Source organism: Mucor mucedo (assembly GCF_025094135.1).
Source record: "Mucor mucedo strain NRRL 3635 chromosome Unknown EV154scaffold_129, whole genome shotgun sequence".
In the NCBI taxonomy this organism is placed as follows: Eukaryota; Fungi; Mucoromycota; class Mucoromycetes; order Mucorales; family Mucoraceae; genus Mucor; species Mucor mucedo.
This window is the reverse complement of record NW_026252413.1, coordinates 75,368-100,198: the sequence shown is the minus strand read 5'-3', so window position 1 is coordinate 100,198 and position 24,831 is coordinate 75,368. Positions and strand designations below refer to the sequence as shown.

The 24,831-nt window shown below is 36.9% G+C and overlaps 10 protein-coding genes across 10 annotated transcripts; 3 read left to right on the top strand and 7 right to left on the bottom strand.

Annotated features, from left to right (window-relative positions):
• Positions 1-265: 265 nt before the first annotated feature.
• EV154DRAFT_555373 (coth protein-domain-containing protein) lies at positions 266-2,013 on the bottom strand (the record flags this gene model as incomplete). The annotated part of the gene is made up of 3 exons (XM_051605270.1): positions 266-1,387; positions 1,411-1,940; positions 1,998-2,013. The coding sequence occupies 3 exons, from the start codon at positions 2,011-2,013 to the stop codon at positions 266-268; spliced, it is 1,668 nt and encodes a 555-aa protein (XP_051452918.1).
• Positions 2,014-2,794: 781 nt separating this feature from the next.
• Positions 2,795-4,564, bottom strand: EV154DRAFT_47758 (uncharacterized protein). Its single transcript, XM_051598115.1, has 3 exons — positions 4,203-4,564; positions 3,842-4,114; positions 2,795-3,776 (listed from the first exon to the last, which is right to left on the bottom strand). The coding sequence occupies exons 1-3, from the start codon at positions 4,536-4,538 to the stop codon at positions 2,850-2,852; spliced, it is 1,536 nt and encodes a 511-aa protein (XP_051452917.1). The 5' UTR covers positions 4,539-4,564; the 3' UTR covers positions 2,795-2,849.
• A 375-nt stretch (positions 4,565-4,939) lies between these two features.
• On the bottom strand, positions 4,940-6,860 carry EV154DRAFT_429037 (uncharacterized protein; the record flags this gene model as incomplete). The annotated part of the gene is made up of 2 exons (XM_051596448.1): positions 4,940-5,778; positions 5,849-6,860. 2 exons carry the CDS (start codon positions 6,858-6,860, stop codon positions 4,940-4,942), a joined length of 1,851 nt encoding a protein of 616 aa, XP_051452916.1.
• A 717-nt stretch (positions 6,861-7,577) lies between these two features.
• Positions 7,578-8,565, top strand: EV154DRAFT_555370 (uncharacterized protein). Its single transcript, XM_051605269.1, has 3 exons — positions 7,578-7,703; positions 7,765-7,932; positions 7,989-8,565. The coding sequence occupies exons 1-3, from the start codon at positions 7,640-7,642 to the stop codon at positions 8,498-8,500; spliced, it is 744 nt and encodes a 247-aa protein (XP_051452915.1). The 5' UTR covers positions 7,578-7,639; the 3' UTR covers positions 8,501-8,565.
• A 544-nt stretch (positions 8,566-9,109) lies between these two features.
• EV154DRAFT_575855 (uncharacterized protein) lies at positions 9,110-10,141 on the bottom strand (the record flags this gene model as incomplete). The annotated part of the gene is made up of 1 exon (XM_051606468.1): positions 9,110-10,141. One exon carries the CDS (start codon positions 10,139-10,141, stop codon positions 9,173-9,175), a length of 969 nt encoding a protein of 322 aa, XP_051452914.1. The 3' UTR covers positions 9,110-9,172.
• A 534-nt stretch (positions 10,142-10,675) lies between these two features.
• On the bottom strand, positions 10,676-14,114 carry EV154DRAFT_524309 (uncharacterized protein; the record flags this gene model as incomplete). The annotated part of the gene is made up of 6 exons (XM_051603188.1): positions 10,676-11,424; positions 11,501-12,815; positions 12,893-13,244; positions 13,315-13,622; positions 13,699-13,916; positions 13,997-14,114. The coding sequence occupies 6 exons, from the start codon at positions 14,109-14,111 to the stop codon at positions 10,715-10,717; spliced, it is 3,018 nt and encodes a 1,005-aa protein (XP_051452913.1). The 3' UTR covers positions 10,676-10,714.
• A 153-nt stretch (positions 14,115-14,267) lies between these two features.
• EV154DRAFT_524307 (ADP-ribosylation factor) lies at positions 14,268-15,403 on the bottom strand. Its single transcript, XM_051603187.1, has 4 exons — positions 15,113-15,403; positions 14,941-15,033; positions 14,589-14,834; positions 14,268-14,472 (listed from the first exon to the last, which is right to left on the bottom strand). The coding sequence occupies exons 1-4, from the start codon at positions 15,258-15,260 to the stop codon at positions 14,417-14,419; spliced, it is 543 nt and encodes a 180-aa protein (XP_051452912.1). The 5' UTR covers positions 15,261-15,403; the 3' UTR covers positions 14,268-14,416.
• A 70-nt stretch (positions 15,404-15,473) lies between these two features.
• Positions 15,474-16,646, top strand: EV154DRAFT_450865 (ribosomal protein L30, ferredoxin-like fold domain-containing protein). The gene is made up of 3 exons (XM_051597227.1): positions 15,474-15,588; positions 15,656-15,767; positions 15,828-16,646. The coding sequence occupies exons 1-3, from the start codon at positions 15,578-15,580 to the stop codon at positions 16,458-16,460; spliced, it is 756 nt and encodes a 251-aa protein (XP_051452911.1). The 5' UTR covers positions 15,474-15,577; the 3' UTR covers positions 16,461-16,646.
• Positions 16,647-17,317: 671 nt separating this feature from the next.
• EV154DRAFT_524301 (kinase-like domain-containing protein) lies at positions 17,318-18,632 on the top strand. Its single transcript, XM_051603186.1, has 2 exons — positions 17,318-18,079; positions 18,146-18,632. Exons 1-2 carry the CDS (start codon positions 17,360-17,362, stop codon positions 18,500-18,502), a joined length of 1,077 nt encoding a protein of 358 aa, XP_051452910.1. The 5' UTR covers positions 17,318-17,359; the 3' UTR covers positions 18,503-18,632.
• A 503-nt stretch (positions 18,633-19,135) lies between these two features.
• On the bottom strand, positions 19,136-19,627 carry EV154DRAFT_450861 (uncharacterized protein). The gene is made up of 2 exons (XM_051597226.1): positions 19,504-19,627; positions 19,136-19,438 (listed from the first exon to the last, which is right to left on the bottom strand). The coding sequence occupies exons 1-2, from the start codon at positions 19,565-19,567 to the stop codon at positions 19,248-19,250; spliced, it is 255 nt and encodes an 84-aa protein (XP_051452909.1). The 5' UTR covers positions 19,568-19,627; the 3' UTR covers positions 19,136-19,247.
• Between the last annotated feature and the right edge of the window lie 5,204 nt (positions 19,628-24,831).

Sequence of the window (24,831 nt, the reverse complement as noted above, 5' to 3'; positions counted from 1 at the left end):
CATACTACTAATAATTCTTGAGATATATTCTACAAGACAATGGAGAGGGGATTGATTTATAATAAAGCAAAAATCTAGGTTACAATAAGGAGATCGATGGTAGTTAACTATCGGGATTTTTATTTAGGCATAACAATGAAGGTTTAAGTTACTGTGAGACAGTTTCATTGAAAAAGGTCAACAAGTTTGAGCTGCGCAACAATAACCAATCAGTAAGAGCTACCGGGATGTTGAACAAAGCAGGTCCATAAACACGCAGGTGGAACTAACTTTCAGTGGTGTTACTTGAAAACAGTTCGCATATAAAATCAAGTATCAGGCTTGTACCTAAGCGAGGTAGCGTCATATCCCAGGCAACCTCTTCAGAAAGCATACCAAAAAGTTGATCAATACGTGGACCCAAAATAACAGGATTTACGAGCTCTTTGGTCATCTTGACAAGATCATTTTCAAACTGCTGTTTAAATTTGGGAGCTTGCATCATACGAGGCATCAAAGGGCGAGCAGTGAAGCCAGGGAATAGGGTATAGTTTCCACCATGCATAATGGTAGCATTGTACTTGCTAATACCCATAGTTAAATCAAGATCTTGCTCACTAAGAACCAATCGCTCATTTTTGATATCATCGTACAATATGTAGTTATTAGACGTACCAAAATATCTATCCATATTAGAGATCACAATTTCAAAAGCTAAGCCCCGAAGAAAACTATGAACATCCATTTTTTCCTCCCAAATAGTAGCTGAAGAGTCGGTGACAGAAACAATAGGCTGTTCGGATATAAATTTAGTCAGGTCCATAATACGAGTGTAGTTGGCAGTTCCAACCGAAGGGCCAGATTTCACAGAGTAAGGCCCGGAGGTATAAGCGGTAATGTTGTTTCCGAGATATAATAAAGAGCAGCTGACTGCAGGATTACTAATCTCATTTTCTCCTGCGAGAAATCTGTCCATAACACCATCGCGTTTTTTTATGTTTGTGGTTGTACTTGTATTGGCCAAACCAGCATTGATATCAGCTACGTATAAAGCATCGTGCTTGAACTTTTTAGAGCCATTACCAAATTCGTTTTGCACCCATTCATCTTTGACATGTTCAACGAGGCCATAAAGACCAGCAGCTTTATCATTAATATAGACACGAGCATAACTATGCTTTGTAGTAGGTATACCAAAAGAATCAGCGATAGCATAACCTAAACTGTCTCTCATATAAGACATATCGATCGACATAGCTCTTAACTTGATTCTGCGATAGCCAAAAAGATCTTGTTTCTTGGGGAGCTTAAACTTGTATGAAAGTTCATTCATATGACGTGTAGATATGCCAGCAATGGAAACAGTGACATTCTCATATAATTTGACATCTCCAGGACTGAACAAAAACTTATTAAATTAGTAACGAATACGGCTTTATAAAAAGTTGCATATCTAAGATAAGCCATGCTTAAACTAATGTCGATATCTTCCATTTGATTACTATGAAGATTATCAATTTGTGCTTGATCGCCATAAAAATGAACAGTAGGAATTTCGTTGTCAATGTGAAGATTGGACTCAATACGGTTGTTGATAGAAATAGGTTCAAAAATTGAGGGAAGCTTTGTCAAGTTGGTAAAAGTGTTCCAGGGTCTGCCATAAAACTCATTTAATGTGCTTTTGCTTGGGCTATTTTTACGAGTAAAGTCTTCGTTTTCAATAACTTGGTTGGTATCTTTTTGAAGAATAGCATATTTGTAGCCGGAAGAAGGAGATGGAGCTTCTCCGTAGTGAAGTAAATTAGAGGCTTCATTTACTTTAGTGAGAGGATACACCTTTTCATTGATAATAACACCAAGTGTCTGGTTGTTAGGAACTAGAGAAATAACGTTGAAAGTGATATTTTTGGTGGGCCCGGCAGCCACCACGGTTATTAGACCCGATACAAAAAATTGTTTTACTATTTATAAATGAGTATTAATACATGTTATAGTTGCTGTTTATGGCTCTTAATTACATGCCGAAAACTTCATAGATGTAACGATAAACCCGGACTTTCTTTTCTTACCTGTTTATATAGTATCTTATACTGAGGAGTATGAAAGACCGCGGAAAAAAGATAAAACGAATGTCTTGGTTTCTTATTCTTAACGATTAAAATATGATTGGAAAACATGCCGAAAGATGCAAAATCTTACTATTATACCCATATAATACTTGGAAGAACCAGAGTATACTACATTTTGAATGTTTTTTTCATAATGACACCGCTTAAGTGATATACAATAGTGCTTGGTGTCCTATAATTGCTGTTATCACAACTCCGAATAAAAGCAAGAAATCCTTGTCTGCCAAGGATGTACGATTGGGTGCAGTAAAAATCAAGAGAATACCTTTTAGTTTACTTTTTTATGCACGATTAAAAGTATATCCAGTGAAGACCCTAATTGAACAGCAACTTTGACCCCCTAACTAATAATGAGAAGCAATTGCTTCAACAGTCGACATGGTGTAATGATACTTTTTTGCATTTATGATATCTAGGGCCACTTAATCTTTAGATGATGGTGGATCAGGTCGTACTTCGGATTGTTTATTAGTTGTTTATTTTCCAATGATTATGAAAGACAAACAAATAAAATGGTCGGCGCTTAGAGAAATCCCCAAATTTGAAGCTCTCCTGAATATAGGGATTCCTCGTTTTGTCTGCTGGGAAGCTGGAAGTTTGTTTTTATGATTAATTTGACATTGGATGTCCCCAACAGAGATGCTTAAATTAAATCCACAAAGTCGTGCCACGAAGTATAGATCACTGCTTAAATTATGTACTTTTATTTAATTACTATTGACATTTAAATTTAAATATCGTTTAAAACATCCATGACCGTCTAGCAAGCAAAAACATATCATTTTCCAAAGGCACAGAAGGAGGCAAGGGCACAGGGGGTATCTCGTCTTCTTCAGCATCAGACGAGCTTATTGCATCATTCTGAGCCCATCTATTGGACCATCTTTGCATTTTCGTGTAAAACTTCCCTGCACTTATTTGACTTCTTCTCCTGTTAATGTCATCACTTGTACTTGCGCCCCTTTCTGCAGATTTTTTTTTCCTTCTGTCTTTTTTCTTCTTCTTTTCTTCTTCATCATATAACTGGTCGTCGTTGTCGTGTTTTCGTTTGGGAAAGTAAAGCGAGATGAATTTCTCTAGCTCCACGTCAATATTGCATTGCCCTGGTTTGAACGCGGTTCTGCACAATGGACAAGCACTTTCATGCTGGTTTTTTAGGCTCAATTCGCCTGTAATTGAATCAATTGTCTGGCACGTACAATATACAGCTGGTGTAGGCTTAAGTAATAATAACAAATTTTCTGAAATACGGTTCATTGTCTTTGCTCTGTGACGATGACAATGACCACAATAAAGATGTTGAACACAAGATCTGCAAAACGTATGATGACACGTCTCTAGCGTTGTTGGTTCATGCAAAATAGAAAGACACACTGCGCAAGTGAAATCTTCTATATCTGGTGTGCTTGACTTTAAAATCGATTTAAACTTTGTTTCAAGTAATTGGTAAGGCTGTAACTGCATATTGTAACGCTGATCCCATCTCATCTTCATCACCTGGTAGAGACTTGGCTCCTCTACTTCAGGTAGCGAACCTAACGATATACTGCCGAGATCCAAAAGTATACTAAACTGACTGGTGATATAATGGTGGTATAAATAAAGATCTTGCTCCAAACTATATACTTGGCGTATGCATTGTCTCAGCCTTGGATTGCTTTTATTGGACTAATAAGTAGGTAAACAAAAAATATTAAAAAACATTGCATGGACTGCATGATTTTAAGACTTACCTCGATCTCTTTTTGAAAGCGACTATCAAGGCCTTGACAGTATATTTTAAACCGAGAGTCTCGTATTTCAGAATTGTTTTCATGAAGTAGAGTTGTTTCTGAAAACAAGGTATTATCCGAAAAACAAGAGCCTACAATCATTGATTTCGAGGTATAGTTATTTATCGTTGAAGTAGTACGACTTGGATGTAGATCCCATTCGTTCAAGCAGGTGTTGATAAATTGCTGTGCTTTTCTTAGGGATTCACGGTCTCTATTTTTCAATGGTGATGACTATTGTGAGGAGTTTGCATGAATTTAGTTTTTTTTTTGTTTTTTGTTTTTGGAGGAATCAAGAAAAGGAAAATAAAAAGAAACTTACAACAGCACATAGAATAGTCGAAAGATCGTCCAACTGACGCTTTAGATCTGCCAAGGCAATTTGGCTTTGTTGGCATACTCGGTCCAATTCAGTATACCAAATTTGGATAAATGGATCCATCAGTTTCCAGTAGGATTTGTTTTGTTGATTAATCAACAAATGGGTATAAGCTTTTTCAAGTAGATCGATGCGAACTAGGTGACGACTGTACAAATTGGACTCTTTCAAAGAGCTGGGTGATTTGGAATATTCATCAAACACGATGATTGGTAACTTTTTTTTGTTCTTTTTCTCTTTACGAAATGGTTGAGCTAAGCGGGTCCAAAACCGGGTCATCGTGAGATTTTTTATGTTATTTTGTTCTTAAGCAAAGAAAAAGAGTAACAAAACCTTTTTTTGAATTTTTTTTTGATTTTTACCTTTTTTTTTTTTATTTTTATTAATGATATTTAAGATTATGAGGGCACAGTCGGCATAAGTGATGGTAAAATTATGAATTTATATTTAAACTATCGCTTAAACATGAAGAAAGATGAACTCATTCTTGCTTGCTTAGCACATTTAAGTAAATTGAGTCTATCTGCCTCTGTCCATCGTTCCTCTTCTGGAATCTCAACAGATGCAACCTTCTTATTACCATATTTCTCCAGATAACTTTGATGCTTGTCGAATAATCTAATTTCATAATAAAGAATTAGCATCAATCACAACCAACAAAGAAAAAACGTTGAGTATGCTTACTTTTTGTACATGGGAACATCACCAACACCACCTGAAACGACTATAAATGAGTTTTCGGGGAGACCATTGTAAATTTTTCTGATATAATCATCCAACTTATGAAGTCTCTTGGCGCTATTAGCTTTTTCGATTGCAGCACTAGGTACGATACTGGGAACAGCATCCTCTCCCTTATCGATGGGGCGATTGGATTTACCTCCATCGGCAGTTTGGAAACGAGTAAATAAAAAGTCGGTATTCTTGATCTTTTCCAAAGTCAAATCTACCAATTCCTCATCTGTATCAACACGGAAATAATCACCACCTTGATTAGAACCAAACACGCGATAACCATCTACTGAACTTTCAAGAATAGCACTGGTTCTGGGAGGTCGATTGGCTGACAAACGATCCATAATCAACTCTGTGCGTTTGTATTTACCAAAATTGGGTTTTGTTGATAACTTGAGCTTAAACAAATCAAGAGTAGCACGAGCATCTTCTGCAGAATCGTGACCAATATGTGCTGTATTACGTTCCTGAATGTTACGTTTCAAATAAGTACGAGCCAAGAAACGAAGCGAAGGCTTGTAAGGAGGACCACGGAAATGATCGTAGAGCAAAGCTGTATCAACACAGTAAGGATGAGCAATTTTCATGGCTTTTAAATCGTTCTCCAAACCATGGCCAACTAAAATTGTATTGTGATCAACCAATTTACGGACATGTTTCTGTGCACGTCGGAGAGAACAGGTGGCATCGCCCATAGCTTCAGGTGTGATACCAGAAAACTTTGTCAAGTAATCGATAATGGGTAAGTCAGGCTTGACCAACTCATCCAATAACTGAGTGCCATCTAATTAAAAAAAGAGGGAGTAAAAACGTTAGCTTCAAGCTTAAATTTAACGTTTTGGCGTTATTTTTACCTTCATCAATGAGGGTAATACGGGCTAATGAACTACCAGCTTCGGTCAAGACCATCTCACAATCAACAGCAATAATTCTCATGGGTTGGCCTTCCTTTCTTTCTTCCAAAGCAGGATGGGTTTCCTTCCAATCATCAGGTAAAACAACCGATTGGTCAAGGAAAGGAGGTATAGGGTAATCAGCCCTTCTCATGTCTTCCTGAGAAAGTATGTAGTATTCGCGCATGTTGCCCTTAAAAATATTAAGTCGTTTTTCTTGCTCCTTAGCCAAACGTTCCTTCTTGGTGTTTGACATGTTACATTGCAAAATGTCGGCAACTGGGGAGTTGAAACGGCCGTTTTTACCAGAGATTTCATTGACAATCATGTATTTACTTTGCTTTGTCAAGAAAGGCATAGCTGCTTTACCGACCCATTCCTCGTCCTTTAATTGGTCCAAATCTACAAGTGGGGTGGGTGTTTCTGGCTGGAAGCCGAAGTAAGTGGAATTTAATCCTTGAGCAAAGACCATGACCAATTTCTCAATCTTGGCCTTGTTGATGATACTGCACCAAGGTAAGTTAGTAGTCTCGGATAATGCATACAATACAAATTCACCCAATTGCGTTGTGGGGATGGGGTTGCTCTTCAAACCATCCAGTTGAAAATTGAAAAGGGGTTTAACTTCTCCATTAGCTCTACTCTTGGCTTGTCTCTTGAGGGCTTTCTTCTTACGGACAGCAGCTACTTTAGCCAATACTTCTTCTGGGGTAAGCTTCTTGGGTGCAATATAAGGCACCTTTTTCACTTTCTTGGGGGTAAATTTAGGTCCACGTACCGGTGATGCGTCTGCAATAATTGGTATAGCTGTATCTGATTTCTTGACAGGAGCGGATTTCTTTGGTACGATAGCCTTCTTTTCTGTAGCAGGCTTCTTTTCCACAACAGGCTTCTTCTCTGCAACAGGCTTCTTCTCAACAACAGGTTTACTTTCGACAACAGGTTCCTTTTTAATAATGACAGGTGCTTCCATAGAAACAGGCTTAGGTTCGACTGTTTTACTTTCCTTCTTTTCTTTTTTGTCTTTCTTCTCTTTTTTATCCTTCTTATCCTTTTTCTCTTTCTTATCCTTCTTCTCCTTCTTGGACTTCTTTGATGGTGTCGTGTCAATATCGTCATGAGCAGGATGAGTTCTCTTCTTCTTTTCTTTGGTCTCTACAATGTCCATGGGCTCATCGAAGTTGACATGCATCTTCTTTGAAGCGTCGTGAAGCACAGCATGCTTATCGACAATGGGTGTGAATTTCATGTTATGTTGTTGAATCGATTCAAAAAGATCTCGAGGGCGTTAAAAAAAAAAAACTTTCTTTTGCATTTGGTAAGCATAGGACTGCTTTTATGCAAAAAGCAGTCTTGATCGAGAAAATAAATAAAAAAAATAAGGGACAGAAAAAAAAAAATAGAGATAATTCTAAACTAGTAGATCAGATTCATTAGGAGATACCATCTGGGCGCGATAGTATTACTGCCAAGATTTGTCGCGACTTTTTTTTTTTAAAAAAAAAAAAAAAGAAAAAAAAAAGGTTTAGGTAAACTCCGTCAAGTGTGATGCTAGGACGCTTTCGGCCCAAACTCTAGTAAAGGAATTGGTCTGTGACTCCTCTTTTGGTAAAAATAAATAGTGTTGTGCAACCTTATGATGTATTTTATTTGCGCCCACACGCAATGCAAAACTAATGTCCGGGTATAAAATAAAATTTGGTGTTATTTCTCTTTTTTGTTTTCTTTTTTTAAAAAAACTTATATACAAAAATGTCATACTATCAACAAGGCGAATCTAATTCTTATCAAGGCGGAGAGTCCAACTCCTACCAAGGTATGTTTATTTGGTATTTCGGGACAAACATGTATTCATCTGTGCGTCTACTTTTTTGTAGGTGGCGGTGGTGAACAACAAGAGCAACAACAAGATCCTTACCATGGTTATGGTAGACCTCAAGAATCCGGACAAGGTCAACAATCTCAACAATACCATGGTTATCAGAAGCCTGATGTCCAACAAGCTGCTCAATATGCTAAACAAAACGCACCCGATAATGATGATGGTAAATGGTAATAGTGATGTATACGCGAACTAGTTTTATTCATCACGTGTATGTAGATGACAGCATTTTCTCGTCAATTCTTTCAAAGGTAATCGATCGTGATGACGATGATGATGATGAGGCCCCCCACAAGAAGCAAGTCAATGAACATGAAGCTCAAGAGGCTGCTAATGCTCACGACCAAATCTATAACCAAAATAACGGCCAACCTGCCGAGGAAACTTCATCACGCGATATGGGTTCTGCAGCTGCCATGCAAGCTTTTAAAATGTTCTCCGGTGGTGGAGGTAACAGCAGTGGTGGATCCAGTCAGTTAATCGGTTTAGCTATGGGTGAGGCCATGAAACTTTTCCAAGCTCAAGGTGGTAAGGCTAACCAAGGTGAGATGCTTCAAAGTGCCGCAACAATGGCCATGAAGCTCTTTATGACTCAACAAAGCGGTGGCTCTTCTAATAGCAGTGGTGGTCTCGGTCAAGTCATGGGTATCTTAAGTAGCTTGCAAGGTGCTAGTGCCCCTCCTGCTGAGAAGCCTAGCGGAATGGCTAGCTTATTGGGCAAATTTTTGTAATACATATTTAATGTAACACCACATCCTTATAAATAAAAAAATAAAACATCTCTGTGGAAACATTTACTTTACTTTTTTTTTCCTGTTTGTATTTCTTTTACGTTGCTTTCTAAATATCTGGGGTCTTGTTCCTTACAAAGTCCCGTACCTTTACACGTAAAGTTCAAATTAGGGTTTCCCCTATGTATCAAACTCCGAAATGAAGCACCTCTTTCTTTAATGGGGTCATCGAGGCTGATTTTATCCAAATTTTGGGAATTTATTAATATTTTAGCTTTTAAGGGTCAGCATAGCGAAAGAAAAACAATTACTAAATCGTTTCATCTTTTGTGGTTTTGATGCATAAACTCCACATGCTCCTATACTCACAATAAATCTGATCAGTGCTTTTTAGTTTTATCAGGCATAATATCAATATGCCACTCATGTGTCGTATAATACAACGCTATAATGTATGATAAAATGATATCAATATTCTGATGATGATAAAACCACCCGTGAATCTATCAAAAAATGAGAAGAAAGAATCAAACACATTATGTCAATCTGAAAAGATTCAATACTGTATAGGGGACATTACAAAAGTAGCATTGAGATAAACTATTTCAGTTCCTGAGTAGTGATTTCAGTTTACAGATGTCGACTTTTTTTTATTCTGTAGGCAAAATTTTATTACTTTGGTGTATTATGAAGCGTTTCGTCCATGTCATTTTGAATAAGCTTTTGTAAGCTAATTTCTTTACTTTTAGCTTCATCTCCAAAGTCTTTAAAACGTTTTTTCAATTCATCGGTAGCTGCAAGCATATCATCAGCCATAACAACGACTCTTTCGGCGTTCAAGTTTGTATTCCCGGAAGAGTACTTTATACACTTTTCAATTGCTATCATGTACTTGTTGATTTCCAGAGCCATCGCATTGTTCGTATTTTGGAATTCTACTGTCTCTCTTTCCAGTTCACGCATCTTGTCCAACAATTTTTCTAAAAGTTGGCTTAATCTAGCGAGCTTTTTCAATTTTTTTTTCTTACAGTAATCGAGAAATTCCGTAACACCCACGTATATGATACCAAAACCAACAGCACCGCATACAGCAGCGACTGCAATAGAACCTGCTAAAGTCATCGTTGCTCCGGTTGCTAACATAGTAGCAAAAGTACCTCCTGTATTTGCCCCTACACCAAGAGCATAACCGATTTGTGGATACCTACTAGTTCTGTTATGAAGATCGAATTGCATTTTGAATTTTTCATCATCAATGTTCCTCTTGGATTCACGAATTTTACCAGCAGTTTCCTCACCGGAAAGTTGAATTTTTTTTTGTGTTTCTGACACTTTGGTAATACGCCTTTTCAACTCTGTCGTATGAACGATATCAAACTTCTTGTTGGCCTTTGCTACATTAAAATATTCAATAACACCATCAAAAAAATTGACGTGTTCTTCACAATCATGAGATATCTCCCTCATGAAATGGTAAAAACTTATCCTGGCTGCATATCCTTCCTTCACTAATTCTACTGCGTTTTTATTGTACTCTTCATACACTTCGTCCCACAAACCATTGGTTTCCTTTATTAAGTCTGAAAGCTGCTTTGCTTTTTCTTGCATAGGCGCAATGAATTTTAATTTTATTCCTTCCATTATTATTTTTTTTTTTTTTTTTTTTGGAAAAAAAAAAGAGAAAGATTAAGAAAAAGAAAATGCAAGTTATATAAATGAATCATGATAGATATATTAGTAACACGGTGTATCATATATAGATGGTTTTTTCTTTACAAAGGGGCTCTTTTGATGTCAGAAAATTTATTTGTTAAAACAATGAACATCAACAGGACGAATACACTATTTCAATAAAGGTTTCCTCATTCATTGAGCTTTTTCTTCATATCTCCTTAAAAGTTACTTAATTTTTTTATTAATTTTGTAGTTGATAGTATCATAAAGAAGCTGATGGTATGGTTGTCGCATAACTTTTACTAAAAACTCACTTGACTGATGCCTTATCCATATCCAAACCTAAATTATTATGTTTGCTACTTGACACATAACATAATAATTAATCCCATGCTCCGTGAGTGAATGATTCATATCAAGCCATCGCCCCCCCCCCCCTTTTTTTTTGGTAAATTTTACATTAGATAGGTTTGATTTGAGAAAAGATTTATTTCACTTAAATGCAGATACAAAACTAAGATTGTTTATTGATAAAAGACACTAATAAACAAACGTTTTAAAAGATTTCAAATTTCGAACAGCTTGAGTATCATGTAATTCCAAAGCAAACAAGAAACACGACTTGGCATCAAGTAACTGACCCTTCATTTTCATCAACTGTCCATATTCAAACCAAGCCTCAGCATCATCCCATCCAAACCCACGTGTAATCTCTTGAAACAGTCCATCCGCCAATCCATACTCTCCTTCCACCATGTACATCTTTGCCTTGGCAATTTGACTAGGCACATGATGTTGATCCAACACAAGCGCCTTTTCAAACGCGTCTTTGGCCACCCTGTTTAATTCTTCTGTCGCTTTACCTTCTTTTAAAAGCGTTTTGGCTTTTAAAGAAAGTCGACCCAATTGATACCATACCCCAGGATCACCTAATCCCAATTCTTCCGCTTCACTTAACGCCTTGTACGCTTCTTCAAATAATCCCGCCTTCATAAAGGTCTCGGTAGACATGATCCATAGGTTCACTAACTGACTTTGCCATTTTGTCTTTTGTCGATTTTCAAACGCTTGATGATGATGCAAATGTGAAAATAAGGGACCCTTTTTCGTGGCATTCTTTCCTCCTTTGCTACTATGACTAAATGAACTACTGATACTACTGCTTCTTAAACTACCCATTGAATACGAAGGTTTTAAAAGAGAGGCCAAGGATACTGCCGATGCATTTGTCACCAAAGACCGTTCACTGCCTACATACATAACATGAATAACTTTTATAAAAAGGGGGGGGGGAGGACCTAAAAATAACACATGTGTAATTTTTACCTTTTCTTGAAAGAGGTGATGCTGTCGTGGATGAACCGATCCGTTTTGCTAAACCCAAATCTATCAATTGTATCTGTCGTTTCTTAATTTCACTGGAATCCAAAGTACTACTGGACCGATGCATTAAAACAGGACCCTGCTGTTGTGATGGACGTCTTGATAAACTATCTGAATCCTTTTTCACTCGACTTTCAACGGAAGAAGATCGACGTCGATTTTGTATTGTACTTGCTGTACTTTGTGTACTTGAAGAAGTACGACGAATCAATGGAGAAGATCTCTTTTGTTTCTCTACTATTACGCTTTCCCCCTCCTCCTCTTCCTCCTCTTTAAAGGAAATACCCAACTGTTGTGTCAATTGTGTATAATTTCCAAACAAGCCTTCATAAGCATCTAGGACATGTTCCGGACCATGCGTTGCTTCTCCCAACGCCAATAAACTCATCCGAATCGATAAATACGAAGCAGCTTGTTCATACAACCCGTTTGCATTGACTTCACCTGTCCAGGAATACACCGGTATACCTTGCGCCGACATCGAGATCAAAGTCGATTGTAAAACACCTGCCTCCAACGTCTTACGTGCCTTATTTAAATCATTGGTTCTTCGGCACGAATATAAAAGCGCTAATACATGCCATCCATCAACATGGCGTGGGTAAAGTTCAATAGACCTCGTTAAAGACTGAATGGCTGCATGCGTATCACGTACCACAGCCTGTTGTAACCCACGACAATAATGATTTTTCCAACACAGGGGTCCCATCTGGACCGCTTTTGAAAAGGATTCCAGCGCCTTTTCATGATGTCTGGCTCGACTCTCTGGGTCGACAGATTGTGCTGCAATTAATCCATACGAAGACCCTCGTGCACGATACACTTCATCTAATCTTGTATCACTACTACTTTCCGATGTCATCAGTAAAAGATCAAGCGCCAAATCAGATAAATATGCCGCCAGTACTCCGTTCTGCTCTTCATCACCGTATAATTGAATACCTGCTAACAATACATGAATCACAGCATGAAGAGGTTCATGAGAAGAGAGGCGTTGAAGGATATGGGTTGCTTTAGAAACCGTGGTGATATGGGGGGTTTGATCGGTGACATGATCCTTTGGGTGCGGATTTAATGTCTCATCCATCGCATCATCCAGTACAAAATCCGTATCAAAGTCGGGTACACCCATAAGATCCAGGTAAGCACGTAAAGCATGTTTTGCTTCTTCCAAACTACCCAGTCTTAACAGTGTGAAAAAGATGTAACGGTTAACGGTGGCATGATTGAACGTAGCATTCTTTACACCATACAGAAACTAATCATCATTTACAATGAGTTTACATTCCATGCATTGAAAGAGTATATATATATATATATATATATATAACTTACTTGAAGTACGCGACGGATATGGTTGGTCTCTCCCCAACCAGTAATATCATGCCCTTCCATGATCATTTTTGCTAAAGCGAGACCGTATTCACCTTGCGCCACGGGTTTTAAAAAGGGAGATAGCGTAGTAAATAAATGTCGATACAGGTTCATGAGAATCGAAAGTTCCTCATAGACAGTAGCAGCGCTCGTGGATGGTACAAATGAATTGTTTTTGTGCGTCTGTACCAAGTAATTGGCATAGTGTTTGAAAATCACCCATCGTTTAATCATACGCCAATGAGGGCTCCAATGCGACGAAGCTAGCTGGACATACGCACGCATACTTTCCAATGTGTCACTCACCGCACAACTATTATCAAATGAGACGGGTTAAGTTCAAAAAAAAAAGAAAAGTCATATTAGAATATTTAGGGGGTTACTTTGAGCGAAGTTTCAAGAGACAGGCACGGTAGAGACATTGTTCGATCCAAAAGGAGAGCATGATGCTTCTTTCCTGCGGCTGAGATTCAACTGCGAGCCAAGCAGCATGATAGGAAGCCAAAGCAGATGGAAGATCGTCTAACCATTCAAAACACATTCCCTTGATGGTTCTTGCCTCTACTAATAATACTAAACCATAACCCTGTTGTACGTCCTCCATTTTTAACGCCAGATTTTGTAATTGCTCCAAGGCCAGTGTGTACTGACCTGATTCATAATAAATCCTTGCCAGCAGGATTTTTGAAAACTGTAAAAAAGAGAACAAAAGTTTAATAAAAAAAACACACGGTGTGACAAATTAGTTGTTTTTTTTTTCTCTAAACCTGAATTTGCCAATGATCTGTATTTGTCAGGTCATTGTTATTGTCTTGCTGAATAAAATCCAGTCTTTGGATTAAATAAGCTACTTTTGTTGGGTGAAAAGGAGGTGCTGGTAAATTCGAATGGATGGTATCCTCACCATGTAACATATCACTGCATTTTCTTTCTGGTTTTGAGAGTTGAATCAAGTCAATTTCTGTTTGAATGGTGATTTCCATGACTAGATTTATTTATGTGTGTAAGTTTTTTTTTTTTTTTTTTTTTTTTTTTTTTTTTTATAAGCAGATTTTTATTTGGTACCTGAATCCTCGGGTCTGAGTTTCTTTAATTTTTTAGTTAATTCGAGACATGTTGACCATTGTGCTCGACAACGAGCTAAATCAATCTCTGCAGACAATTGATTAATTTTATCCATAAGTATAAAGAAAAAAAAGAAAGAATGAATTATACACAAGAAAGAAAAAAAAAAGATTTATAATATATCTATTTATCTCACACGTGCAACAAAAAAAAAAAAAAAAAGTTTTGTCAATGTATTTCAACCTAAACAGGCCTTTTTTTTTTTTTTTTTTTTTTTCTCATCTGCGTTCTGTATTTTTTTTTTCTTCTCTTTCTTTATTTAATTAAAATAAATAATAATAATAAAAAAAAAGGTGTGTGTGTGTGTGTGTATAAGGAGAGTCGGGAATGTGTGTGTCTGTGTGTGTCTGTGTGTTGCATTTATGCCTTCTTCAAGTTGTTGGACAACCATTCCAAACCTTCATAGAGACCATCACCTAAGTAACAGAAAAAGAAAAAAGATAAATATCACTGCCCTTTCTCTCTCTCTCTCTCTCTCTTTCTTTCTTTCTTTATTTTTATTTGGGGGAGGTATATATAAATTAAAACTTACCGGATGTAGCACAAGTGGTTTGGATGTACCAGCGTCTGTTACGAAGAGAATGAAGACCAAGCTTATCAGTGATTTCAGCAGCATTCATGGCATTGGGAAGATCCTGCTTGTTAGCAAATACAAGCAAGAGCGCGTCACGGAGTTCATCTTCGTTCAACATACGTTGAAGTTCGTCACGGGCTTCTGAAATACGATCACGATCATTGGAATCAACAACGAAAATGATACCTTGGGTATTTTGGAAGTCTAATAATAGATTTTTCTGTAAGTAAACCTCGCCTGTTCTCTCTCTGTCTTTCTTTCTATCGCCTCTCGCTCTTTATGTATCTCTCTCTCTCTCTTTGCTGCTTACAGTGTCTCCAGAGAGGACGAATTTTGTCTTGTCCTCCAACATCCCAAACGGTAAAAGAGATGTTCTTGTATTCAACGGTCTCAACATTAAAGCCTAAATTCATAATAACATGTCAAAAAAAAAAGATGAAAGGAAGAGGACGCGTAATGGGGGGGATAAAAAAAAAACTTACCGATAGTGGGAATAGTGGTTACAATCTCTCCCAACTTGAGCTTGTACAAGATGGTAGTCTTACCAGCGGCATCAAGACCGACCATAAGAATACGCATCTCCTTTTTACCAAAAAGGTCGTTAAATAACTTTGAAAAACTCAAGCCCATTTCTTTTATTATATTTATCAGATGAAGAAGAAAAAACAAGAAAGCTTGGAAAAAACTAAAATAAATAATAATCAAAAAAAAACCCACCCCGCGCAGCGCCCCACCACCAGTCAAACCATTACTTATACACAGCAGCCAATGAGACGCATTACGCAATCAACTACCGGACATGCACCGGACTGTTAGTTAAAACTCAAGCCACCCGAAAAAAAAAAAGAAAAAGAAAAAGAAAAAAAAAAGGTTAAAAAAAAAAAAAAAAAAAATTAACTAGATCGCTATTCTTTTTTTATTTTGTTGATCATAACACCTAGAAAAACATGTCTGACAGGTAATTGAGAGGAACACAATGTATACATATATATTTTTGGACCTTGTAACTGACAATGATTGAACAGTAACAGAGCTATTCCCGCACCTATTTATGTCGCCGAGACACTTTTAAAGAAGAGAAAGGCCAACGAGAAGGGAGCTGCCATTAAAGCCAGACAAAGATTAGAACTCAAGAAGGTAAAAATAAAAATAAAGAAGCTTATGAGAGAGAGAGAGAAACTAACATGGACGAAATAGACAAAGAAGAGTTTGAAAAAGGCTCAGTTCAAGCGTGCTGATGAGTTTATTCGTGATTACCGTACAGTTGAAAAGCAAGGCAAGCGTATCCGTGCGTTAACCAGAGGCACATTAAAGGGATCCAACAAGAAGGGAGACGGTAAATTAGTCTTTATTGCACGTATCAAGACAGAGAATGCGATTCATCCTCGACTCCAACGCACACTTGCCAAACTTCGTTTATTAAAGATGAACAGTGGTGTGTTTGCTGTCTGTGACGATTCAACCATCAAGGAACTTCAACGTATTGAACCCTTTGTATCTTATGGTGTTCCCAGTTTAAAAACCGTACGTGAGTTAGTGATGAAGCGTGGAGCTACTACCATCAAGGGAGTGCGTACTCCTCTTACAGATAACGCTCTTGTTGAAGAGCTTCTTGGTGAGAAGGGTGTGATCTGTGTTGAAGATATCATTCATGAGATTGTCAGTGTTGGTGAGAACTTTGATGTTGTCTCCAAGTTCTTGAGTCCCTTCCAATTGAATGATCCTGTTCAAGGCTGGCGTCAAAAGAAGTTGAAGGAGGTTACCGAGAGATTGAATGAAGAAGAGAGTGCAGAGGATGATATCAACAAGTTGATTGAGACCATGAACTAATAAAAAGTCACCACCCCTTAGATACACTACACACACACACACTACACTACACACACTACACACGCGCACACACACACTACACTACACTACACACACACACACTTTTTCATCATCACCACCACCACTTTTTCCCCCTTTTTTTATTATGGTATAATAAATGCATTCTTGTTTTGTACAGCTTATTAGAAAAAAAAAAAAAAAAAAAAAAAACTCTCGTGTCTGACAAATGGGTTTATCTGTCGAACAGGGGAAAAATGAGATCCCCTTTTTTTTTTGCTGCTAAATATAAAAGAGAGTGGCACACATATACAGACATATATACACATTATTCCCCTATGTGTGTATATGTGTAGAGTGCTCCTTTGTGCTACAGAGGATGCTCCCTATATAAATATATGACACTCCTTGAATTCGGGGAATAATTTTTTTGGTCAATGTTTGGGTAGACAGATAGAGTAACACCAGTGAATATCACAAGGGGAGAGTAATATATAAAAGTGAGGCACGAGACCTTACAAAAGAGTTGGGTCTAGGTCCTCTGGGAAGAAAGAAGGAGAGAAGGGACAACAACAACAAGACAACAAGCTTGATGGTGAAGAAAATAAAAAAGAAACAACACTAAATGAAAAAAATAGGGGATTGCCTAGGTGATATATAAAAAAAAAAAAAAAAAGGGAGCCGACAATGAAGCCGTGAGTAAATAAATTAAGTCTCCTCATTCCCCAATAGAGTATGACAGGTGTAGACACACGAAGAGACATTCCTATTGTAAAATCCGAAACTTCGACCCTTTTTAATAAATAATGCTCCTGACGATCGAAAATAAACATCTCTCCTTAAGATTTTTATTTTAAATACCACATGAATTTTATTCGTCCCATCTTTTTTCTTTTTATTCTATGTCTACACTACATAACAACATGACTCAACATATTTCTATTCATCCATTGGCAACCAATAGCGGATTCATTCCTTCTCTTCCTACCACCACAAAGAACGTTGAATTAACGGTGTCTGCCAAACTATTAATGAATCACAATCTAAATAAGGACTTTACTGCAAAGTACGTCCTCGGTCAAGAACTTGGAAGTGGTGGTTTCGGCTTTGTCGTATCAGCACATGAAAGAGCAACCGGTATCGAAAGAGCCGTGAAATTCATCATCCGGAAAAAAGTCCCTTCAAACGCTTGGGTATGTGATCCAAACATGGGCATGATTCCAATGGAAATTTACACTTTAAAGCACGTTCATCATCAAAATATCATTCATTATTGCGACTCATATCAAGATGACACTTACTTTTATCTCGTTATGGAGTTACATGGCACTCAATGGGTTCCTCCTCCCACATTTAATTCCATTCACTCTCCAGCCTTATCACAAAACTCACAATCTACCATCGATGAAGATGAACTGGTTGAACCAGTCTCTCAACGTCAGTTTGTACGCAGAACATCCTGTGATCTCTTTGAGTGTATTGAACAACACAAGCACTTTGAAGAAGCCTTAGCCAAGAAAATATTCAAGCAGATCGCTAGTTGTGTTGCCTATCTCGAGTCCATTGGTGTCTGTCACCGTGACATTAAGGACGAGAACATTGTTATCGACCAAGACTACAAGGTATGTGAGAGAGAGAGAGAGAGTGATGGTTGAGTTATCCTAATCCTAACCCTTTTTACCCTTTAGGTCAAACTCATTGATTTTGGATCTTCAGTGCTGTTGCATCGTCATTCTTCATCATCACCCAAAAAGTTCACGAGGTTCTATGGGACATTATCATTTGCTTCACCCGAAATTTTATTGTCTAACCCCTATCGAGCCGAACCAGCCGAAATCTGGTCGTTGGGAGTCTTATTATTCACATTATTATTTGGCGAGATTCCTTTCCCTGATTCGAAATCTGCTATTGAAGGTCATATCTTGAAGCCAAAGATTCGTGTGTCTTCTCACTGTCAACATTTAATTAGTTGTTTACTTCAAAAAAATCCCGATGATAGACTCAACATTCATCAAGTCTTGAATCATCCTTGGTTAAAGGAATAATTCTAAAACAGCATTTCAACAACAACAACAACAACAACAACAAAATTCTTTCTTTTTTAAGCAGCAGCAGCATTATATATTTTATCAACTTTTTTTTTTTTATGACACCCAATTTATATCTTATCATGACATTTTCTTTTTTTTTTTATTATTACACACAACCACTTTTTTTACTGCATTTTATAATTCCCCCTCCTCCTCCCCCCACCAGCATGAACTTTTTTCTTTTCTCTTTCTATTCCTCCCCCCCCCCCAAAAAAAAAGTAATCTTTTTCTTCAGCAAACCCTATGTTTTATAATACCCCTCTCAATTTTGGCATGCCAAATCTTTAATCTCTCTCACACACACTCTTCTTTTTTTTTATTCTTTTTTTTCTTTTTTCCCTTTTTCTTTTTCTTTTTTTTTTTATATAATAATAAAATTTCAATTGGAATGCCAAAAATTGGCTAATCCAAAATTAGAAATCATAATTTATAATGTGTAATATTAAATAATGTCTTTATTTAATAATAGCGAGTGGAATATTTTACAGATGCAAATGATAAGAGAAACAAGGGGGGGGAGCCGCACGCGGGGTGAGTTGGCTTGGATGGGGAGGAGGGGAGGAAATAAAAAAGGGGAGGGAGGTTCTTTTACAAGAAGAGGGGGGTGATGCAGAGGATATAAGAGAAAGAGGCTAATTATTGAGGTATAAAATGTGGGTGGAGTGTAATTTTTTGTTGTCGGTTTTTTTTTTTTTTTTTTTTATATGCAAATTTCTTGTACATTGAACAGTCTCGATGCTGAATTATTAGGTTCCACATTGACGACTTTTTCTTCTGTGGTTTCTCTTTCGGCCATCATACGTTCCATGTCTCTTCTCCATTGTGATTTCATGGTGAGTAATTCAAGCATATCTTTGTATGTTAATTTCGCTACTTCTTGAGCTGTTCGATCTAAAAAAATGATAGCATATATAAGTATATTATTTTTGATGGGTTACAAAGAAATTTTATTTTACCGTAGTCTTCATTGGCAAATGTAGCAACAAATTCAACATCACAAGCAAATTGTACCTTCTTCATTTTTTTTTATTTTTTTTTTTATGTATATTTTATGAAGAGAAGAAAAAAAAGAAAATATATATTCCCAAAAAAAAAAAAAAAAAAAAAAAACCTTTTGAGTTTGTCTTCTATTTATATTTTTTGTTCCGCGGAAACTAATTTTGGAATAACCTCGTTTTTGTCCCCATATTTATCTTTTTCACCGTGAACCCCTTTTTGGTAATTCCTATTTTTACAGTTCATTGTCAGTGTATCTTCCTCGGATGTAATTGTGGACCTTTTTTGCATGTTTTTACCGGTTTTTTTTAAACTTGTTATCTTTCTCTTTCTCCTATGCCGTGGCACCTGTCATTCATGGGAATAAGGAAACAGAGAGAACAATACTTCTTCTATCTCCACTGATCTAAAGCTTGTTGTCAAACAAAACAAAAAAAGAAAGGGGAAAAGGTGGCTGGGATTCACCCTATTACTACTACCTTAAACTTGCTTATGACTTACTGCTAATCATATTATTCGTTTCTTTCTTTTTTGTCATGATCCATTTAATAAACATTCTTGTTGCATTCTATTTATATCATGACACGCATTACACGTCATTGATATGCAGACTACTATATATCCATTCAAAATCGTAAACAAACTCTTTTATTGGTTACCAACAAGCCCTTCCTCTCTCTCTCTGTTGGCTTGGGCCAACTCAGTGTAACGGAAAACCCGTATCTCGTTTTCCATGGCTTCATGATGCCATCTCTCTCCCCCCCCCCACTCTCTACACCTTACAATAGAATCACTGCTCATCTATCTTTTTTTTTTCATGCAGTAAAAAAAACAGTCCCTTTTTTTTTGATAGATTGTTATTCTTTCAAACTAATAAAATTACATCATTTCTTGGGATCATGTTTGGAATAGGTTTAGTCAATCTTATCACATTTAATTAAATCATAAAAATTATGTGAGAGAAAATGTCTCCATTTAAAAGCTTAAAATATAATATAGCCTGTGCTCCACTCCTCTGTAAGCTGTGATGTGGCGAGTTAAAAATAATATTTGTTTATTTTTTTTTTCTCGTGCGTGCTTCTCTTTTGCTTAGCGCGGCTCGGTAGGACGAGATCAGAACATGTTTGTATCACGCATATAAAAAAAAAATTGCGCGATGACTGTCTTTCCCCCCCCCTTTTTCCTTCGTGTGTTACTTTTTTTCTTTTATCAGTCGAATAATCAACACACGTTTTTTTTTTTTTTTTTTATAATATATACAATATTAATCTGGGCAAGGGCGGGGCAAGGCGGGGAACTGTCTACATACATTAGGGTTCCCTCCCGATCATTTGTTATCCTGCAGCTACTAACTACTCTGCGGACTGCAGACTGCTGACTGACTGACTGACTGCCTACTGCTGCTGCTGCTGCTGGTATTATATATTTATCCTCAATTGGGCGTAATTTATTGGGGGGACCGGTGGGGGGAACGGGCGGCGGCACCGGCCGTCATAGATTCCGGGGCAAGATAAGATTAGGATTTTTTTTTGGCTGGACGCACCCTTTTTTTTTTTTTTTTTTTTTGGCTAAGTAGCCTGGCTGGTCTGGTTGGCTGGGAAACGGCTTTAGCGGAGTCTACTTTTCCCTCTTTTTTTTTTTATGGCCCTCCCGTGAAACAAGGGCGGAGTAGAAATTCACGTGCCATCCTCTCTCTTTTTGTGTGTATAGTAAAGCAGCTACCCTTTTATTTTAAAAATAAAATCACCAGATATTAATAACATTGTCAATTTTTGACTGCTCTGTCAATGTTTAGATTCTCAATGATGACTGTATTGGTCCTAATCAAAAAGCGTCAAAAAGAAAAGTGGTACTAACTGCATATTCCCCCCTGCGCCAAATTGTTATTTGGGGGGTTTATTTTGGGAAGCTCCTATATATAGCAAGAATTTATCTCTTATATCGAAGAGAAAAGAGAAAGAGAGAGAGAGCGGGTTCTATAATTCATATAACAAATTATGACATGATAATTAATCTATTTGACATATATAAAAATAAGCGCACCTTGTAATTTTTTATTAAAAAAATCGGAATTTACCCGCATTATTTTATCCTCCCACCCTCCCACCCACCAACAGTAAAAACCGGACATATTTTCTATATAGTTTCCCCGCAATGTATAGAAAGGTCAATTTATCATGAAACCATTTAGAAAAAGACTTTTTTTTTGCAGTGGTAGGAAGCTGTTTTGATTGGATAGCATGCTTCTCAGCTGACCCCACACACACAAGGACCATGTCATTTTGACTTTTTTGTTGTCACGCGCGGTAACAAGTTTCTTTCGATTGGTCGGTCATGCAGCGCGGAATCATGTCGCGAAATAGAAAGCTTTTTCATCTTTCTAATATTCTTACCCTGCAGGGTAGTTCACATCTGCAGTGTGGTATTAGAAAGAGAGGCGTTCATGTATAGATGCTAGGAAGAGGATATGAAAAGCATCTCATTTATCGATACATTAAAATCATGTATCATTAGCAGCACATAATTTGGGTTCATTTTTAAAACGGAATGTCTCTTATAGAAAATCACTGTTTGACAGCAAAAAAGGACGCGTGCACTCAAAACTACAACAAATTGATTGACAGCTCCTGTCTTGTCTTATGAATCCATCTGGACTCATAAAATCGCTGATTTGCTCATCCTATAAAAAATAAAAAGCACAGTTTTGATATACAGGGTGCATAATCAATACACATAATCAAATCATCTCTATTACTCACTCAATCAGGCTATCGGAATAACAAGAGGCCCACATATTTATAGATTACTATTAGATTACATTGTTCCCTTTTCAAAAATAATAAAAAAATAAAACGCATGTGAATATTCTTTTGATTTTCGAATTCTTTGCGGGAATACTTGGGATTTCAAAACCTTCCCTTTTGTTTATTATTATTACGCTTTGCTAAGGAATTTTACTTTTTTTTGCATATGACACGTTGCTCAGGCTTATTATCATTAGTTTCCGAGGTTCAATTCATTGTTGTACAATAGTCTTTATAGAAAAAAATTACATTATTGCTTCAGTAGAAACCGAGCGTATACAAAGATCACTTGACGTTTTCCCAAAAAGGGGGTAGGTTACAACTACCGAGATACACACAGTGCTACTATCTTTGAAACTCCGGTATAAAATCGCTCATTTCTCTCTCTCTCTGTGTGTGTGTAAGACAGTTTTCGCCCCAGATTAAATAGAGATAGTGGATCGCCTTTGAATATAAAAACTTAAAAATGTGAGGAGAATACATTTAACTGTAGTATGGTAAAGTTTCTTCATCATTCAATAAGTAATTGACGCTAAAAGAAAAATTATAATATTTACATGACTATCCAAGTCGACCTTTCACCCGTAAGCAAAGTCTATTGTACTTGCATAATCCATTGATAAGCTTCCACGGTTTATATTGTTTGGACTGTTTATTATATCTCTCTTCATCAATATAATCAATGACTCGATTAGTGTTAGTCTTTAATGAACATGTGAAAGTTTGTTACCCATACGTAATGGCTCGTTTACTAGGGGTTTTTTTTTTCACTGACTCCCGATGTCGCAGAGCTTCTTTTAATCATTCATTTGGTCACAACTGTTGCTCAGTAAAATAGTCTAGCGAGTCTAGTCTAGAAAAAGCAGGATGCATAAAAAATTAATGATGGAAGGTCAGCACCACTGACTTTATATGCTTTTGCTGATCTCCACTGGCTCTTGTGATATTACATGGGCAAGATACTTTCCGTCTTGAGAGAGAGAGAGAGAAGCTGTGACCCAGATAGAAGTTCTGTAACCAGGTAAGGTCTCCCATAGCAAAGACTGACCCGCAGCTGTAGTAACACACCCGATAAATCCTGAATAAAATTGGAATGCGCCTTGTTAGAGAGACTTAAAGGTATGTGTAGACCTTTTAGGGTCACAGTGGGAACTTTTTGTTGTGTGTGTGTGTGTGTGTGTGACATTGGGATGAGGGGAGGGGGGATAAACCACAAAGGGATTTCTGATTTGTACAAGAAGAATTAGAAAATAATAACACGAGGAATGTCTACATAATTGTCATGCATGGTATTCTTTCTTCTTTGCCCCCCCTTAATAAATCTAGAACATATTTATATAAACTGGTTTGATCGTCTTTATTAGACCGGTTCTTGGTCAAAGAAAACCTTCAATCTGAGATAAATTACCATTGTCTGCACAAGGAAATTATGGATCAACAGAAAAGAATGTAACATACATGCGGCCGAAAAAGAAAAAAGAGGCAAATCGGTTAAGGTTAAAATAAAAAGAAAGTGCCCCGTTTACCACTAGTAGAATCAAGAGCACTTTTTTTTTCATACTGATAATGAAAGGGCAATTTTTGATTTGTTATTAGATGAGTTTTAAAACATGAAGGCCATTTGGACAGTACTCTAACGATGTTAGGGGTTTTTTTTTTTTTTTTTTTTTGCTGATTAAAAGTTTCTGTTGTGAAACTTTGTAGAGTTACAAAGATCGCCGTTGGTCATCTTTGCAAGCTTGATGCACACTGTTCAGATCAATTTAACACAATCAACAAAGCCAACAATAACGTTCAAGTGATCCACCCTTTTTTTTTTCAGTAGTGTAAATTAGCGTTATTACATAACTTTTTCATTATACTAGTATTTGTTAAATTTTATAACGTAACGGTCATTTCTTCATAAGCGAGTGATTCAAGATCGATGAAAATAGTGACTGAACACAAATAATTTTTATCTTTCTTTTTTTTATTGTAAAGCAGCTCTTGTGACCCCATCCCCAGTCCCACCAAACCCGCATCTGGTAAGGACCGTGATTGTAATTTATGTACTCTTTTTATTATTAGCAATAGAAATCTTTTTTTATTTACACAAGATCTATCAAGTAATTTTAAAATAACGGTTACACGTAATAAAATTACACGCACACACACACACACACACACACACATACACATACACACACACACGTACACTAACGGGACGTCTAAAACGAGGCACGGGTAAATTTGTCATCTATAATTTTTACCAACTTGACCCGCATTTACAATTTTTTTCTCCTGGAAATTTCTAATATTTGTCACACACTTGCTCTTTCGTCTCCTATTTTTCTTTTTATTTTATTTATTATATATCTGTTCTATGAATAGTGAGGTTTATTTATACATCAGTGAATTAAAATGAATTTCACTATGTCTTCTTCTTGTAGTTGCTGGTGCTAGTTGCGTTGTATTATATACAATAAGAGTCCGCTGGCATAAATC